The 15,571-nt window shown below is 36.1% G+C and overlaps 1 protein-coding gene and 1 long non-coding RNA gene across 3 annotated transcripts in view; one reads left to right on the top strand and one right to left on the bottom strand.

The window, feature by feature from the left end:
• Positions 1 to 5,749, bottom strand: part of LOC148132545 (uncharacterized) — a 43,805-nt gene extending 38,056 nt beyond the window's left edge. Inside the window, exon 1 of the long non-coding RNA XR_015748156.1 lies at positions 5,547 to 5,749. This is a non-coding gene — a long non-coding RNA (uncharacterized LOC148132545). The remainder of the gene's footprint in view (positions 1 to 5,546) is intronic.
• RASGRF2 (Ras protein specific guanine nucleotide releasing factor 2) overlaps positions 1 to 15,571 on the top strand; it is a 118,748-nt gene that overhangs the window by 66,376 nt on the left and 36,801 nt on the right. Inside the window, exons 11-17 of one of the 2 annotated variants that reach the window (XM_087958236.1) lie at positions 399 to 465; positions 1,897 to 2,033; positions 5,855 to 5,937; positions 7,084 to 7,332; positions 8,113 to 8,495; positions 13,574 to 13,699; positions 15,347 to 15,439. In XM_087958236.1, coding sequence (XP_087814362.1) covers positions 399 to 465; positions 1,897 to 2,033; positions 5,855 to 5,937; positions 7,084 to 7,332; positions 8,113 to 8,495; positions 13,574 to 13,699; positions 15,347 to 15,439 — 1,138 coding nt within the window. Of the gene's footprint in view, positions 1 to 398; positions 466 to 1,896; positions 2,034 to 5,854; positions 5,938 to 7,083; positions 7,333 to 8,112; positions 8,496 to 13,570; positions 13,700 to 15,346; positions 15,440 to 15,571 lie in introns of both variants that reach the window. The other variant, XM_087958235.1, reaches the window with a different exon arrangement.

The following is a 15,571-nucleotide window of genomic DNA, read 5'->3' as shown; positions in this document are numbered from 1 at the left end:
TCCTGTCTAGTCTTCCTTTATGTATGAAGCCAACTAGGTCACTGGGCTATTTCGTCTCTCTAGGAAGAAAGCAGGGGCAAACTGTTTCTCAAAATGTTGCTAGGAAGAGTGCAGGGACTTGTCCAGTTAGTTGTCAGGAGTTTAGACTGACTTGAAGTCTGTCTGTCTGTCTGTCTGTCTCTCTCCCTCTCCCTCTCCCTCTCCCCCTTCCCTCTGTCTCCTTCTCTCCCTCTCCCCCCCCCAACACACATGAAGAGGAAGCTTGTCCAAGTATGTTGATTGAGGTTTACTTTAGGTTTGTATTCATGGATTGTACCTTCCATTAATATAATTTCATATACTTTTAAACTGAAGAATAGTAAAATAGATTTCTGAAAAAATGCAATTTATGTCTGTAGGCAGGAGGCGTCCTTTCATTAATAGAATGCACCCTGTTTGAGGAAACTGAGATGAATGATGATGAATGTAAGTTCTATCAAATTGTTTTATGGAATTGTAAAATTTTCTTTAAAAAATAGCATTCTTTTTTTTTTTTGCTTAATGAAATATTAGTATAGAGACAGTGTTACTAATAAAAATTCTAACTCAAGAAATAAAAGATGTATGTATATATGTGTTGTTTTATTTATCATTATACCAGACTAGAAACTGAGAGACTTGGAATTCTAGTCGTGCCTTGAGCATAAAGCCAGCCAGGTGACTTTGGCCAGTCACTGTTTCTCAGTTATAGGCAGAGGGGAATGGCAATCCATCTCCAAAATCATTCCAAGAAATCTGTCTATACCTGTCTAGCTCTATACATATGAGGAGGTGGACAGGTTTGGGGTTTATTCAATTGTGGCTTTTTATTGCTACATGCTACCTAGAGTCACCCTGTGTGAGTCGGATGGAATTTGTTTAGTAAATAAATATATTTTGGGCTGTTTACATATGATTAAAAGCAGAATAACCCATAACAAAGCACACAAAACAATAGAATTTAGGATAACAGACGCTAAATCACAACTTATTCCAACTATGTCATTTTAGGATGGAATCATCCAATATACTAGTCTAACCCACCAAGGCAAAAATCAGACTTTGAATACATTATGGAAAATCAACAGGGTTGGGGACCTTGTGGTTAGAGAATAGTAATAGTGATAGAACTTAGGCTTATATACCATCCCATAGTGCCTTACAGCACTATCTGGAAGCTTTACAATGTAAGTATATTGCGCCCAACAATCTGGGTTCTCCCTTGGAAGGATGGAAGGTTGAGCCCTGTCAGGATTGAACTCCAGGCTGTGTGCAGAGGTAGCCAGCAATACTGCATTGAGACCATTGTGCCACCAGGGCAGGCAGTAATACTGTGACAGATAAGGCACATTTTCTAGGATTTGCTACATGATTTTACTTCATGAAAGGAATCTCAAACACCTAGCCAGATGTTACATTTTAAAAATAATTACTTAGGAAAGGAATATTCTATACTTTAATTTTAATTTTTAAAAAGTTTAAAAATAATAATGCTGGCATAAAAATTACTAAATTTGTACCTCTATTTTGCTAAGTTTGTACCTCTATTAAGTGTCTTGCCAATTAAAAGTCAATGCTATATTGTCATAATAGAGTCAGATGTATATATTTTTGCCTTAAGTGAATAGGTTTTAACTGGAACACATAATATAATTTTTCATTTGCTTAATTATAAATTCTGTGAGCCAAAATATTTTACATTTGCATGAGTCTGCAGTGTTTAAAAATATCACTGGTCAAAGATACTAAATTTGAACTTTACATTTTGGCCATATCTATGCATCACTATAGAAAGTACTTGTCTCTGCACTTGATGTAATCTAGGTTCTGCATTTCAACCTGTAACTGCCCAATTCTGTTTCTCTTTCAATCATGAAGCAAAAGGTTCTGGGCAAGTATTTGGGCACCTTGACTTCAAGATTGTGGTAGATCCTGCAGGAGCACCTCCATTTACGGTGGTCCTTTTAGCTCCTTCACGGCAGGAAAAAGCAGCATGGACCAGTGACATTAGTCAGGTAAACAGTTTGGGGGGAATACTGCATAATTCATTCAGCACATTAATGTTGTCTTGGAGCTCATTATAAAACTTATGAAATACTAACAGAATATTGCTTTGAATGCAGTGTTGGTGAATGAATGGCATGCTGACATAGCAGGTAAAAGCAAAGGTTTCCCCGGTCCAGTCATGGATGACTCTAGGGCTGGTGCTCATCTCCATTTCCTAGCCAAGGGATCCAGCATTGTCCAAAGACACTTCTGTGCTCATGTGGCCATTATCACTTTACATGAAGGCTCATAGAACACTGTTACCTTCCCACCAAACTGATACCTATTTATCTACTTGCATTTGCATGCTTTCGAACTGCTAGGTTGGCAGGAGCTGGGAGAAGAATGGGAGCTCATCCCGTGGTACTTGGGTTTCAAACTGCCAACCTTCTAGTCAACAAGCTCATGTCTTACCTGCTAGGCCACTACACCCCCACTAGGCCCCCAAGCCCCCACTGACATAGCAACTAGTATCTGGTGCTTAGAGTGGGAAAGCCCTCTTTTAACTAATTATTCATCTGTGAAGCCAAGTGATTTTCGACTTGCCTAAGAATTTTAAGATTTTTTTTTTTAAAGAGCTGGTGATACAAGAGGAATGTGACATAAAATAAGATTTTCTTAAGTTTCAGTAGTTGGTTTCTAAATGCCATGAAAAAAACAAGTTCCAATTTTCCTATGGACTATTTTCAAACAAAGGTCTTTTTCATTTTATTTAATAGCTTAGCCCAGCCTTTTACAATGTAAGGCTCCCCAGATACATTAGAACTCTGAACCGCTGTGCTGACTGACAATTCAGTTGGAAGGGTACCAGGTTGGAAAAAGCTGTCTTTAGTTTTTATGCACATTGCATGCAGATGTCATTACTTTCCTTTTCCAGAATTCTTTAAAATTGTATTGTATCTGCACATTTTCACCTGCATGGAACTGTTCCCGCACACAGAAAAAGTTTCCAAAGAAAATTGAATTTAAGATTGAAGAAAATTAAAAATTGACCAAATCTGCGTATTCTGGAATGGCCTTTATTTTTGATCTTAAGTTACAACTGTACCAGGTTTATGTTTTTGATTGCTTGGATACATTGTGTTAATTGTAAAATAGTTAAAAATAAATAAGTTTTGGTAATGAAAATAAGAGAATGGAACAGTAGCTTGAAAGAGTCACTATGCAAGATTATACTGCACTAGATGCCATATATGTTTATATATGTTTTAAAGAGTATAGAAGATTTTGTACAGATGTGCCAAGAACTGGAGTACAGAAATAGTTCCAAGGTGATTATACTCACATAACTGCCAATACATATTTCATGGTAACAAAAACAATATTTTAATAAAGTTGCAAAATGCACACTAATTGCTGCAGATCAGCTCAATTAATCTGAGTTTATTTGACAGTAAAGGAAAAACCAACAAAGCAGCATTCATTTTTTTCTCTGTGCACTGGTAATATGATTACAATTGCAGCTATTTGGTATATTTTGCAATTAAACATTTAATTGCAGATTAAATTTTACCTGTCATTATTTAATGGGACTTAAATTAAAGGGCAAAGCTTTTTGAGGCCACATAGTTACTGCATGCTAAATTTGAAGAAACAAAATAGACTTGACTGTTTCCTCCCAACTATTTTATTGTATTAGAAACAACAGCAGAAACATATTTATTTATTTATTTTATAGATTTTTAAACATGCCTGACCCCTTTTGACTGTTTTATGTAATAAAAAAGTTAAAACAATAAAATATACATATCCAGAAAAGTATCACAGAACCTCTGAGAGCTCTCAGTGACTCATGGTTAAGTCTTCTCATCCTCTCAATTGAACATTCTTTCATCATTCCCTTCTTCAGGGTACCCCTTTATATTTCACTCCCCCAAAGCAACCCAAAGTTCCAGGTCACTCTCACAACCTGTCCATACAGAGCCGCCAAAGCTGGTTCCAGAGATGCAGAAACTCCATTCTGATGGGGACTCGGTTAAAGCTGAGCCTTGCCCAGCTACCAGTCAAGTTAAATTCAGAAGGGTATCACCAGACACCAACCTCTCTGTGTTGAGTTATTTGACAAAGAACACAATGCCATTCTGCATGCTTCTTCTCTGGTGACATTTCTGTGGCAATCCAACATCCCATCAATCCAAGCTTCCCAGAAGACTCCCTCCCACTCCTACATTGACTCTCCAGCCCAGCCTGGGCCTCTGCGGGCAGCTGTCATCCTTTGCTGTACTGTTACATTTTGGATTTGATGCCTTAATTAATCGTCTTTCAAATGGTTTTGTATAACCTCCAACTGATTCATAACATTGTATTAAGCCAATCTATACATCTGTTTCCACAAACATAGTATGTTTGAATAGATCAGTAAGAGTATTTTTGCAAGACTCTGTTTAAAAAGAGACTGGCTTGCTTTTATATTTTAAACACACTTCAAATGTATTAATACATCTACAGTAGAACCTCTGGTCATGAACGCTTCTGACCACGACCAAATCAGGTTCTGACCAAAAAATTCCCAAATTTTTGAATCTGGTCACGAACACACACTCGGGTGGCAATCAAACATGATCCCTGACCCAGAAATTCCTGAAGACGAGACATTAGAAGACAAAGAAATCGCCAAAGTTATGGAACAAATTATGGTCGTGACCAGAGGTTCTACTGTATTAGGAAATATTCCTGTAAAACCACTTGTTGGAAAAGATTACAAATATTTAAAGTTAAAAAATAGTGAAATGAACATTTGTAACCAAAACATTATTGGTCAGTTATGTATGTATGAAAAACAGCACCAGATGAGTTATTGAGGCCAGGCCTATTTCCCGACCCCCTATGACTTGACACATTCTGGATGCTTATTAAGATAGAGGAAGGTGGGCCAGACTGAAGTGTAGTGGCATCATTTTTGGCTACTATTTGAATTTGATCTTAATCTACCCTAGAAATAAAGACCTGAAAGAGTAATATTGAAATAAAACTGGATTAGCTTGGTTCAGTACCTCACACGACTTTCTCTTACTCTGGAGCAGTTCCACCAGATGCCTTCATATTCTTATCTGGAAATTATATTGCCTCAGAGTAGTTAATGGAACTAGTGGTGGATAGAGTCCAGAAATTGTGAGAGACGGAAGAGTGAACTGATTAATTCCCAAATCCATTATGAGCCTGTCCAGTTGACAACAGCTCATGGAAAGATCCTTAGCAGCAGACTGTCACTTTTTGAAACTTAATCTTATGACTATGGAAGATTGCTATTTCAGAGGCTTCAAGGCATGAATTGTTTCCAGTAATCAGGAGCTGCTGTTTTCAGTGTTTTTGGATTAAATGACCTGATGCAAAAGGAATTTAAAACCTGTGGTTTTGCAATGTTTCCAGGAGCAATACATTTTGAGATGGGAAATACATTCAGAACAACCAAATATTCATTTGCTTATTGAGTGGAATGATATTCTAGGCTTTATCCAGGTTTGCCAAGAGATAGAACTCACCTCAAAGCCACCCAGTGAACTTCAGTGGGGTTGAAGAGAGACATGAGTGTAGGTCTTCCTTAATCGGCTCCCAACATTTTAATTTCTGCAGCATACTGATTCATTTGCAACTTCAGGGACCTTAAATAGTAAAATGTTTAGTTTTGATTCTGAAAATGTTAAAATGTGGCAGTTCATTCCTTCTATCTTTCCTACTAACTAAATAATTGTTCCAGATAAAATTTTATTTTCTGTAATTATAGGATCTGAGATATATAGTATTGAGCAAAAATGAATCTATAATTTGTTTTTTTTATCAACTTATCTAGTGTGTTGACAACATACGGTGCAATGGTTTAATGACAATAGTGTTTGAAGAAAATTCCAAAGTCACTGTGCCACATATGATCAAGTAAGTGTAATTGGATTTTCATGTTACATATGGTTGTCTAGTTTTGTTTAAATTCAAATACAGATTGAATAAAAAATATAGCAGTTTTATTTAATTATATTCTGCATTTCATGGGAATCTGTTACCTTATATTGTCAATCAGTCATTCTATCTCAGGGGTATCAAATTCATGCCAGGATGTCATCATGTGACGTATCGGGACTTTCCCCCCCTTTGCTAAAACAGGCGTGGCCGTGGCCAGCATGTGATGCATCCAGCCCATGGGCTGGAGTTTGACAGCCCTGATCTATCTAGCTATCTATCATCCTCCTCCTCCTCCACCATTGTCATTATCTATCTTTTTAAATGAATTTTCTGGGGCCAAGATTTACAACTTATTTGTCAGTGATGCTAAAATTTCATGTACATCTCATGATTAACCCTGAAAAATAGATGTGACCAGTAATAAAATATTCCTGTATTAGCTTTCCTTCCAGGATTTCAGTTATATTTACCTTTGTTTTTATTTGGCCATGTTTGGATATATTTGCAGAAAGCAATGGGTTACAAACCAGTAGTTTTTGGGGAAGTATAAATTATGTTAAAGGCTAGGATTTTTTTATTTTCATCATTTTTTTTTCAAAATTAAAGGATTTCAAATAATAGCAATAGCACTTAGACTTACGTACTGCTTCACAATGCTTTACAGCCCTCTCTAAACTGTTTACAGAGTCAGCCTATTGCCCCGAATAATCTGGGTCCTCGTTTTACTGATCTCAGAAGGATGGAAGGCTGAGTCAGCCTTGAGCCACTGAGATTTGAACTGCCGAATTATAGGCAGCTGGCAATTAGCAGAAGTAGCCTGCAGTACTGCATTCTAACCACTGTGCCACCACGGCTCAAATAAAGAACTTAAAGTCAATAAGGCTGGAAGGCTTCAGGCAAAACAAGAGATGCCCTAAGCATATTGTCTCCACGTTGCAAATTTGGCCCATAGAGAAACCATGAGACTATTCAATTGGCCAGAAATATGATTTTGATTTTATAAGTAGTGTCTACTTAAGATTATAAGCAGAACTTGTTTCTTCATATCAGAGACAATCTGCAAAAAAAAGAAATCTCTGATTTTCAACATTTCTTTAATGTTTTTCAAATTATGTTATGTAGGTCTGATGCCCGTCTGCATAAAGATGATATTGACATCTGCTTCAGCAAAACTCTGAACTCTTGCAAAGTACCGCAGATTCGTTATGCAAGTGTTGAACGCCTCTTGGAAAGATTAACAGACTTGAGATTTCTCAGTATTGATTTTCTTAATACTTTCCTACATACTTACCGCATATTTACTAATGCAACAGTTGTACTAGAAAAACTGTCTGATATTTACAAACGGCCTTTCACCTCCTTCCCTGTCAGGTGAGTTGTTTTCTACTTTTTAAATTATTATATTATGGGAATTTTGGTAGTAATAGTCATCTTTCAAACTGCATTATGTATTAATGGTTTGATAGAACAAAAATCACTTTTGTTCTGCAAGATGCACTTTTTAAGTGAATCTGGTTTCCCCCACGTGGCTTTGCTTGTTGGAAGCCAGCTGGGAAGGTTACAAATGGTGATCACACGACCCTGGGACACTGCAACTGTCACAAATACCAGTTATTAAGTGTTTGAATTTTGATCACATGACCATGCAAGGGTCATAAGTGTGAAAACTTGGCTTAAGTCACTTTTTTCAGTGCCATTGTAACTTCAAACAATTATACAATGAAGACTATCTGTAATTTTAGAAATTTTCTACATGGTATTCAGAACTACTACCATACAGTATTTTCTTAAAGAAAACCCAGGTACTAGAAAGTTTGGACATTCTGCTCTTGCATTCTCCAGATAGGCATCTTCAACTAAGTCCTTGGCAAAGACAAGCCCTGCCTATAAATGTGTTACTCTAATCTCTCTGACCTGTGTGGTTGCTGATCAGAATACTTGACAAGCACCAACTAGTACCTAACCAGCAAAGTTGATCTTCCTAGCACATGGTGATTTCTTATCTAATAAAATCACAGCTTATAGAAATTAGTTTTGTATCTTGGGTTTTTTATTTTCCAGGATTTTTATATGTATTTTCTTATAAACTACTTTTCAAAGGCAGTTCTGGCATGGTAAAATTACTTCTGAGTTTTTAAATTCATTTCCTAGGTCTTTGGAATTGTTTTTTGCTACAAATCAAAACAATAGAGAACATATGGCTGATGCAAAGTCGCCACACCTCTGCCGCAAGTTTTCTTCCCCTCCGCCTTTATCTCTATCTAGGACATCTTCACCCGTTAGAACAAGGAAACTATCATTAAATTCTCCATTAAATTCAAGAATTGGAGCATTAGACCTATCTGCTTCTTCTGTGAGCAGTCCTACCTCAACATACAGCCCTGGAACATCATCACCCCCCATGTCAACAAAAGTGCCACTGGATCTAAGCAAAAGCCCTTTATCTCCAGAGCAAAGCCCTGTTTTTTCAGAAGACAATTCAGAAAATCCACGCAATGAGCTTTGCAATAAGCTACGAAGAAGTATTCGAAGAGGTATCTGTCCATCTGTCTGTCTGTCTATCATTTATCTATTTAATTATATAACAACTTCATGATGCAGTCTTCTTCAACGTGATGATCTCCAAGTGTGGGGTTCGGCAATCTTACAATATCCACATATCCAGGCAGCAACTAATACTTATGCTATCTGAAAGTTTGGGGAGTCTCTAGAAACTAAGTTAGGGAAGGTGCTGCATATTGCAGGTAATGAATGCTTACTATGATTAATGTGGCAACTGGATTACTGTAGAACAGTAGAAGTGATTTTGCTGATGTTTTGTGTGAATACTGCCCACCAGATTTCTGACACCATTATTTCACTTAAATTTATCTGTGAAAAGAAGTAAAAAAGCAATATTGGAAAAATAAGCTTTTCTGCTTCCACCAATGCAAGGATCTACAGTTAGGCTAGAAAAAGAGTTGTTATAAGGCATAGCCAGATGCAGGGTTTTGTTGAGACAATTTAAAAATGTTCTGCCTAAATACATTACTGTCAATCATGTGTGCTAATGTTTACTTAATAGTTGTGTATGCTGTATGGATTTTTATCCCACATTCGTTATTTTTATAAATAACTCAAGAGCATGAACATGACTAATATTCCCCCCTCCTATATTCCTCACAACAACCCTGTTGGGCTGAATGAGAGTGATTGGTCTGAAGGCACACAGCTGGCTTTCATGCCAAAGGTGGGATTAGAATTCACAGTTTCCTGGTTTCCATCTTGAAGCTTTAACCACTAGGCCAAATTGTCTCTCTGCCATTGCTAGAAATGGGGCGGGAGGGGAGATTGTATGGGAAATCACTCTTTATGCATTGTAATTACAGTAAAATAGTCCATTACTATGAACTTAATAACATTTTAGAGGCATCCCTTCCACTTTACATTCATTCTCTTGGGAATCTCTTCATATTTTTCTTCTTTTGATTTATGTCTCCATTTCCTTTTTTATTTTATTTTATGCTCAGTTTCCCCCAAACGTCTTCTTGACACTATCAGATACATACTTACCAGATAAAACATATATAACTACTCATCAGCCTTGTATGTATTACTGATTCTCTTGTTCTTTCAATATAAACAATCAAATCAATCATGCTTTTAGTTTTGTATTAATTCCTTTAAAATAAATAAATATGAATTGAAACAGTTTTTTAAGCAGATCTCCAATTACCATACTGATTCATTCTTGGGTCTCCAAACAGCCATGTGACTTTTTTTGCCCCATTTCTCACTCATTTATTCATATCACCTAAGAGATGCAGGATGCTAGTTGCTGCTTATAATACCCTGTATAACAGGGCTAGGTCACTTGCAGGACCTCTGTTTCCAATTGTTTTTGTTTGTCCCACCAGATCTGGTAGGAGGATCATGGTCCACATCCCTTCTGTCCAGCAATGTCATCTTGCTAGACAAGGAATCATGCATTCCTTTGCAATGCCTGGTCTGATGAACTGTCCAAATCTTCAGAGATTTGGACAGTCCCCATCATTTTAATTTTTTTGTAAGTCACTTAAAATATGACTGTTCCTACAGGCATTTGGACTGGGACATTAACAAGTTCTGTTAATTGACTGCTGACCAGTTTATTGTTGTACTGGTAAACTGGAAATGCTTTTCTTGATCTTGGACTGTGATTAGGTGGATCATTGTTTGATTGTAGTTTGCTTTTAAACTTTCTGTGCACTATCCAGCATCACTATTTAGATGAGTGCCATATAAACGGTTTAAATCAATCAATCTTGGTTACTAAGGTGCACTCTTTCAAGATGTTTCTGCTATATACCTTCATAACATAAAATATAGAATTAATAATATTTATTATTATGTGCCAATAAAATACAGAAATACATAAACCATTTTATTCAAGAGTCTGTTTTGTAGAGGTTTTGTACAGTTTTAAAGCTCACAAAGTTCTACAGTAAATCTCATTTTTTGAAAAGCAAAAAACCCCTAAACATTAAAAATGACAGGTGTTGTGCCATTTGTCAATGTTGCTCTGTAGGGAGAGGAGAGGAGAAGACGAGAGAGGAGAGGAATTTGTCTCCAGTGCAGAAGCTCTCAGTGTACATGCAAAGCAACAGGATAATGATGATGATTATCATAAGAGGGGGGAGTAAAGAAGATAATGGGAAGGATAAATGATAATACTATAACCATACATTATGGGTAAATATACATAGACATTAGTGAGAAATAGGTGTTCAATAAATGGCTGGTGTGAGGGGAAAAAACTATCCCTGTGTCTATTAGTTTTGGCATGCAATAACCTGTAGCAGTGTTTCAAGGGGAAGAATTGAAACAGTTTACATGCAGGATTTGAGGGGTCTGTAGATATCTTCTCAGCTCTCCCTTTGATCCACACAATATATAGGTCCTCAATAGAAGGTAGGCAGATTGCAGTTATTCTTTCTGCAGTCTTAACTATCTGTAGGAGTTTGTCCATCTCCTGTTTGGTTGCTATACCAAAGCAGACACTTATAGATGTACAAATCACAGACTCAATAATTCCTCTGTAAAACTGTATCAACAGCTCCTGGGGCAACCTGAACTTCCTTAGTTGACACAAGGAGAACATTCTTTGTCATGCCTTTTTAATGATGGTTCTAATATTAAGTGTCTGTTTCAAGTCCTGGGAGATTATAAAATTCAAAAATTTGAGGGACTTTACTGTTGATACTATGCTGTTGAATATAGTATAAGGTGGTATAATAGCATGGCTCCTCCTAAATTCCACTCTCATCTCTACAGTTTTAAGCATCTTTAAGCAACTCCAGATTGTTCTGGCTGCACCACAGGGCCGATCGTTCAACCTCCTTTTTGTATGCAGACTCACTACCCTCTTGAATGAGGCCAATGACTGTTGTATCATCTTCAAACTTCAGTACCTTAACAGAGGATTCCTTTGAGATGCAGTCATTGGTATAGAAAAAGAAGAGCAACTGAAAGAGCACACAGCCCTGAGGGTACCTGTACTAATTGTCTAGGTACTAGATGTAATTTTCCCTAGCTTCACCTGTTGCTTTCTATCTGTCAAAAAGCTGATGATCCAGCTACAAGTATGAACAGGCGCAGTGAGTTGAATCAATTTAGAGTGAAGAATATCTGAAATGATGGTATTGAATGCCAAGCTGAAGTCTATTAAAAGGACACATGTATGGGTCCTCAAGAACTCAAGATGTTGCAAGATGTAATATAGTGTCATAGTGACAGCATCATCTGCTGACCTATTTAATATGTAGGCAAACTGCAAGGGGTCTCACAGCAGATCTGTGATGACTTTTAGATGAGCCAGCACTAACCTCTCAAATGTCTTCATAATTAAAGATGTCAGAGCAACCAGCTTGTAGTCATTTAGCTCTCTGATGGAGGATCTCTTAGGAATCAGGATGAAAATAGAGAGTTTGAAGCAAGAAGGGATATAACACATCTCCAGTGATTTATTAAAAAAATAAATATCAGTAATATTTAAAAAGTATCAAGTTAACAATATCAATAAAAATGACTGACATAAAAGAGTTACTAAAAATAAGTTAATTCATACAAATATTTATTTACATTTTTTAAGCTTATAATATGAGATATCTGGATTTTGTGACAGCCTAAAGAATTATTCAGGATCATTTACTGAAGAAGAAGTGGCTAATACTGTGAGAAAGCTAATAATGAATGGAAGAGTCACAGGACTGAAGGAGCCATGTAAAACATCACATCCAACTCCTTGCTCTTGCAGAAAGTCAAATGCTTAAAATACCCAAGATAGATGGCCCTCTAGCTGTTCTTGAATCCAGCCAATGAATGGAAGCCATTCCAAATCTGTTTTTCATTATCAAGTGCTTTTCCAATCAAAAAGTGGAGCACAGTAAACTCACATCTGGAAATATTTCATGGCCATGATTTTATTATTCTGAATTTTAGTCTTCTGGATGAAGAAGTTGGAATTTTGGTTCAGAACCATCATTATTTTTCGGGAGCATCCTTTGAGGCTCCCTAAATATTATAGCAGAGTCTAATAACAGTATGAAAGATATACTGTGTTATGATACAAAGGGGAAATGTTTGACATCTCTTGTGATAAATAGAACCTTAGGAATTAAGCTGGTAATATATGAGCTTGTCTATTCTTCCAAATTTGTATTAGAATAACATTATAAAGGGGACAATCTTATAGAAAAAAAACTTCTTAACTAAATCAACTCAGTGGTGAATTATTTTAAATATTAGTGTGTAGTATTTGATAGATGAAAATATTTTTTTTCATTTAGATAGAACTAAATCAAATCTCAACCCTGAAAAGAAAAGCTTTTCTCAGTTAACATTTAATATCAAAATGGTTTTGCCAACAATAAATTTTAGTGAGCTGTATGTTTTCTCTTTTCATTAAACAGTCTCATGATTCAAATTCCTTCCTTGTTTCTTTAACCTGGATCCTGAGGTTTTGTGTGGACCATTAGCCTGTCTAAATAGAACTGGTGCAAAAAACAACATTGCTACTTCCAACTATGCAGTATCACATTCCCCTAAATTATGGTTGAATTGTTAAATTGAGTTAAGGAGATGCTGACATTGTACCTTTGCCTACTTCAAAGCATCTTGTGCTGGCACCCTTAATCCAAAAATGTATTTTCCCTAGGTTGCATGGCTGCTGTGCAAACCCAAGAAATGCTGAAACTTCTTTAAGGAGCACTGGCACATGGATAATATGGGTGCCAAAATTATATCATTATAGTGATTAATTATTGAACAATGGTGTTCAAATAGAAACCTTTGCAATTTTATCACAATTTATATTAACTGAATACCTCACACACCATACACCCAGTTTAACCATGAATTACTTGACATTGTGCTCATCAATCTAAAAACCTGTTGAGGTATTTTTTTTCTTTCAGTTATGTATTTTATGTGTGGAATTACAAATTCTGGTTATATACTGCCCAGATACAAAACACATTCGCATTTTCAAAGTGTGTTTCAGTTATTTGTTTCTGCACACTGAAAATTAAGTTTTTAGAATAAGAATTTAGTATGTTTCCTGTATTTCTATAGTTCTTTTTTTTTTTTATAGCAGGAGTTTTAGAATCTGTACCAGTTGATCATCCAATCCCAGAAAGTGCCTCAATAGTAGATCCTCCTGAGCTGTCTCCATGTAGATCCCCTTCAACTCCACGGCATTTACGTTTCCGGCAGACAGGAGGTAATACGAAAATATTGACTTCATTATATAGGGCACTGCAGCATGGATTTAAGCTGCTTCAATAGGATTTGAACTCTTGTGTAAATCAGTCTGGATTGCAGTCTTAGCCCTGAATTTGTTTCTCTTTAAAAAAAAAAAATCTCTAGGATATTAATTTCCTGGTTTTTAAATGCTTGTTTGTCACACAGTATATAGAAAAGAAAATGTAAATAATACCATTCAAAATGACTCTGGCAGCAAGATAATTTTTTACATTCAGCTGTGATGAAATATTCTGAAACATTTTGAACAAATTGTTTGATAAAAGCGAATTGTTTTGAGAAAAACATTTGTTTGAGAAAAACATTAACTTCAGCCTTCTGACAGATTTGTGTGATACAAGCTGAAGGCACATTTTGGCTACCTGGTGTGAGGAAGATACTACTATTGTTAGTGAGAAATAAATCCATCTTGTACATAATAAGAAAATAAGTGCATCCTGTATATATGGCATAGGTAGTCTAATTACTGTAATTACTGTGTAATTAGGTTTTGCCTAATCTGGCGAAAACTAGCTGTTAAGGAAACCTCGGAGAGAATAAATACTAGTTAACCATAACCCTAATGATGGCCTTGGCATTATTTTTCCTTCCTTCCTTCCTTCCTTCCTTCCTTCCTTCCTTCCTTCCTTCCTTCCTTCCTTCCTTCCTTCCTTCCTTCCTTCCTTCCTCATAATACACCTGAGGTATACCGCATGCTACTGAGATATAAAATATTAAAAATATTTCAGAGGTAATAAAGTATACATGTACAGAAAGATACAGTATTTGCATAATATGACATTAATAACTTTGACTATATAGTATAGGGTCTCAAACCACTAAAAACAGGAAAATCAAAGACCAGGATACACTGTTAAACAGAGTGAAACTTGGGTAGAGAGGATTATGGATTTGAGCCTAAAGAACATAAAGTTGTGGGATCCAGTTAAGTCATTAGGTGTAGGCCTGCTTTGGTTACTCCCTCAATGTGAAGAGACCGGGCATAGCCCAAAAAACAAAACTTCTCTATGGTGGCCCATCTACATGTCTTGGAGACATGCTTTTTTTTAATCCTTAAAATCTTCCTTTTAAAATGGGCTTTTAATATCTTGAAGCCTATTGAAAAGAGAGATAGGCATCTTTGTATTTATTTTTTATTTCTTTATACTAACATGTTTCAAGATTGCTTGTTAAGATTTCTGTATACCCCTCAAAGTCATGAAATTGGAGCGGAAATGAAATAAATAATGAACTGTGTTTGCTTCCATTCTTGAGTTGCTGTAAAGATTCAGATTAGACATACTGTATCAACATTCTGGAAAATTCAAACAAGTTCATGCCTTGGTAGAACTTGACAATGGTACTTTTACTATACAGTAAGATTCATTCTATAAGCTGATTCATTTTTGGGAACAATGAAAAATATGAAATTCAGTGTTCCAGAAACAGGAGAGAAAGAAGTTATAATTCATATAATATATAATTCGAAGCAAACAGGGATATATATATATATAAGTATGCACAGAAATGTTCAACTGGATTCTTATTTATAAAATGAATGTTAAGTGAGGTGTTTTTGTTTATAAAACAATGTCAGCTGATATATTTATTTTTATTTTCCTTGCAGTACAGGTGACAACTGACAATGGTCATTGTTCTGTTTCTCCTGCTTCGGCTTTTGCTATTGCCACAGCTGCAGCTGGTCATGGAAGTCCACCAGGTAAGATTACTAATAGATCTATGTGAATCAACCCTGATTTGAACTGAACTGGACATTTGAGCATGATATGTATCTGATTCAAGATTTAAGGACAAACCAGTTTATTCTACCTGATATGAAATTTGATTTTAA

The sequence above is a fragment of the Notechis scutatus genome, chromosome 2, assembly GCF_049901735.1.
Source record: "Notechis scutatus isolate UNSWTSFEM ecotype Mainland chromosome 2, rNotScu1.2, whole genome shotgun sequence".
In the NCBI taxonomy this organism is placed as follows: Eukaryota; Metazoa; Chordata; class Lepidosauria; order Squamata; family Elapidae; genus Notechis; species Notechis scutatus.
Note: the sequence above shows the minus strand (reverse complement) of the source record. Positions and strands in the feature narration are given on the sequence as shown.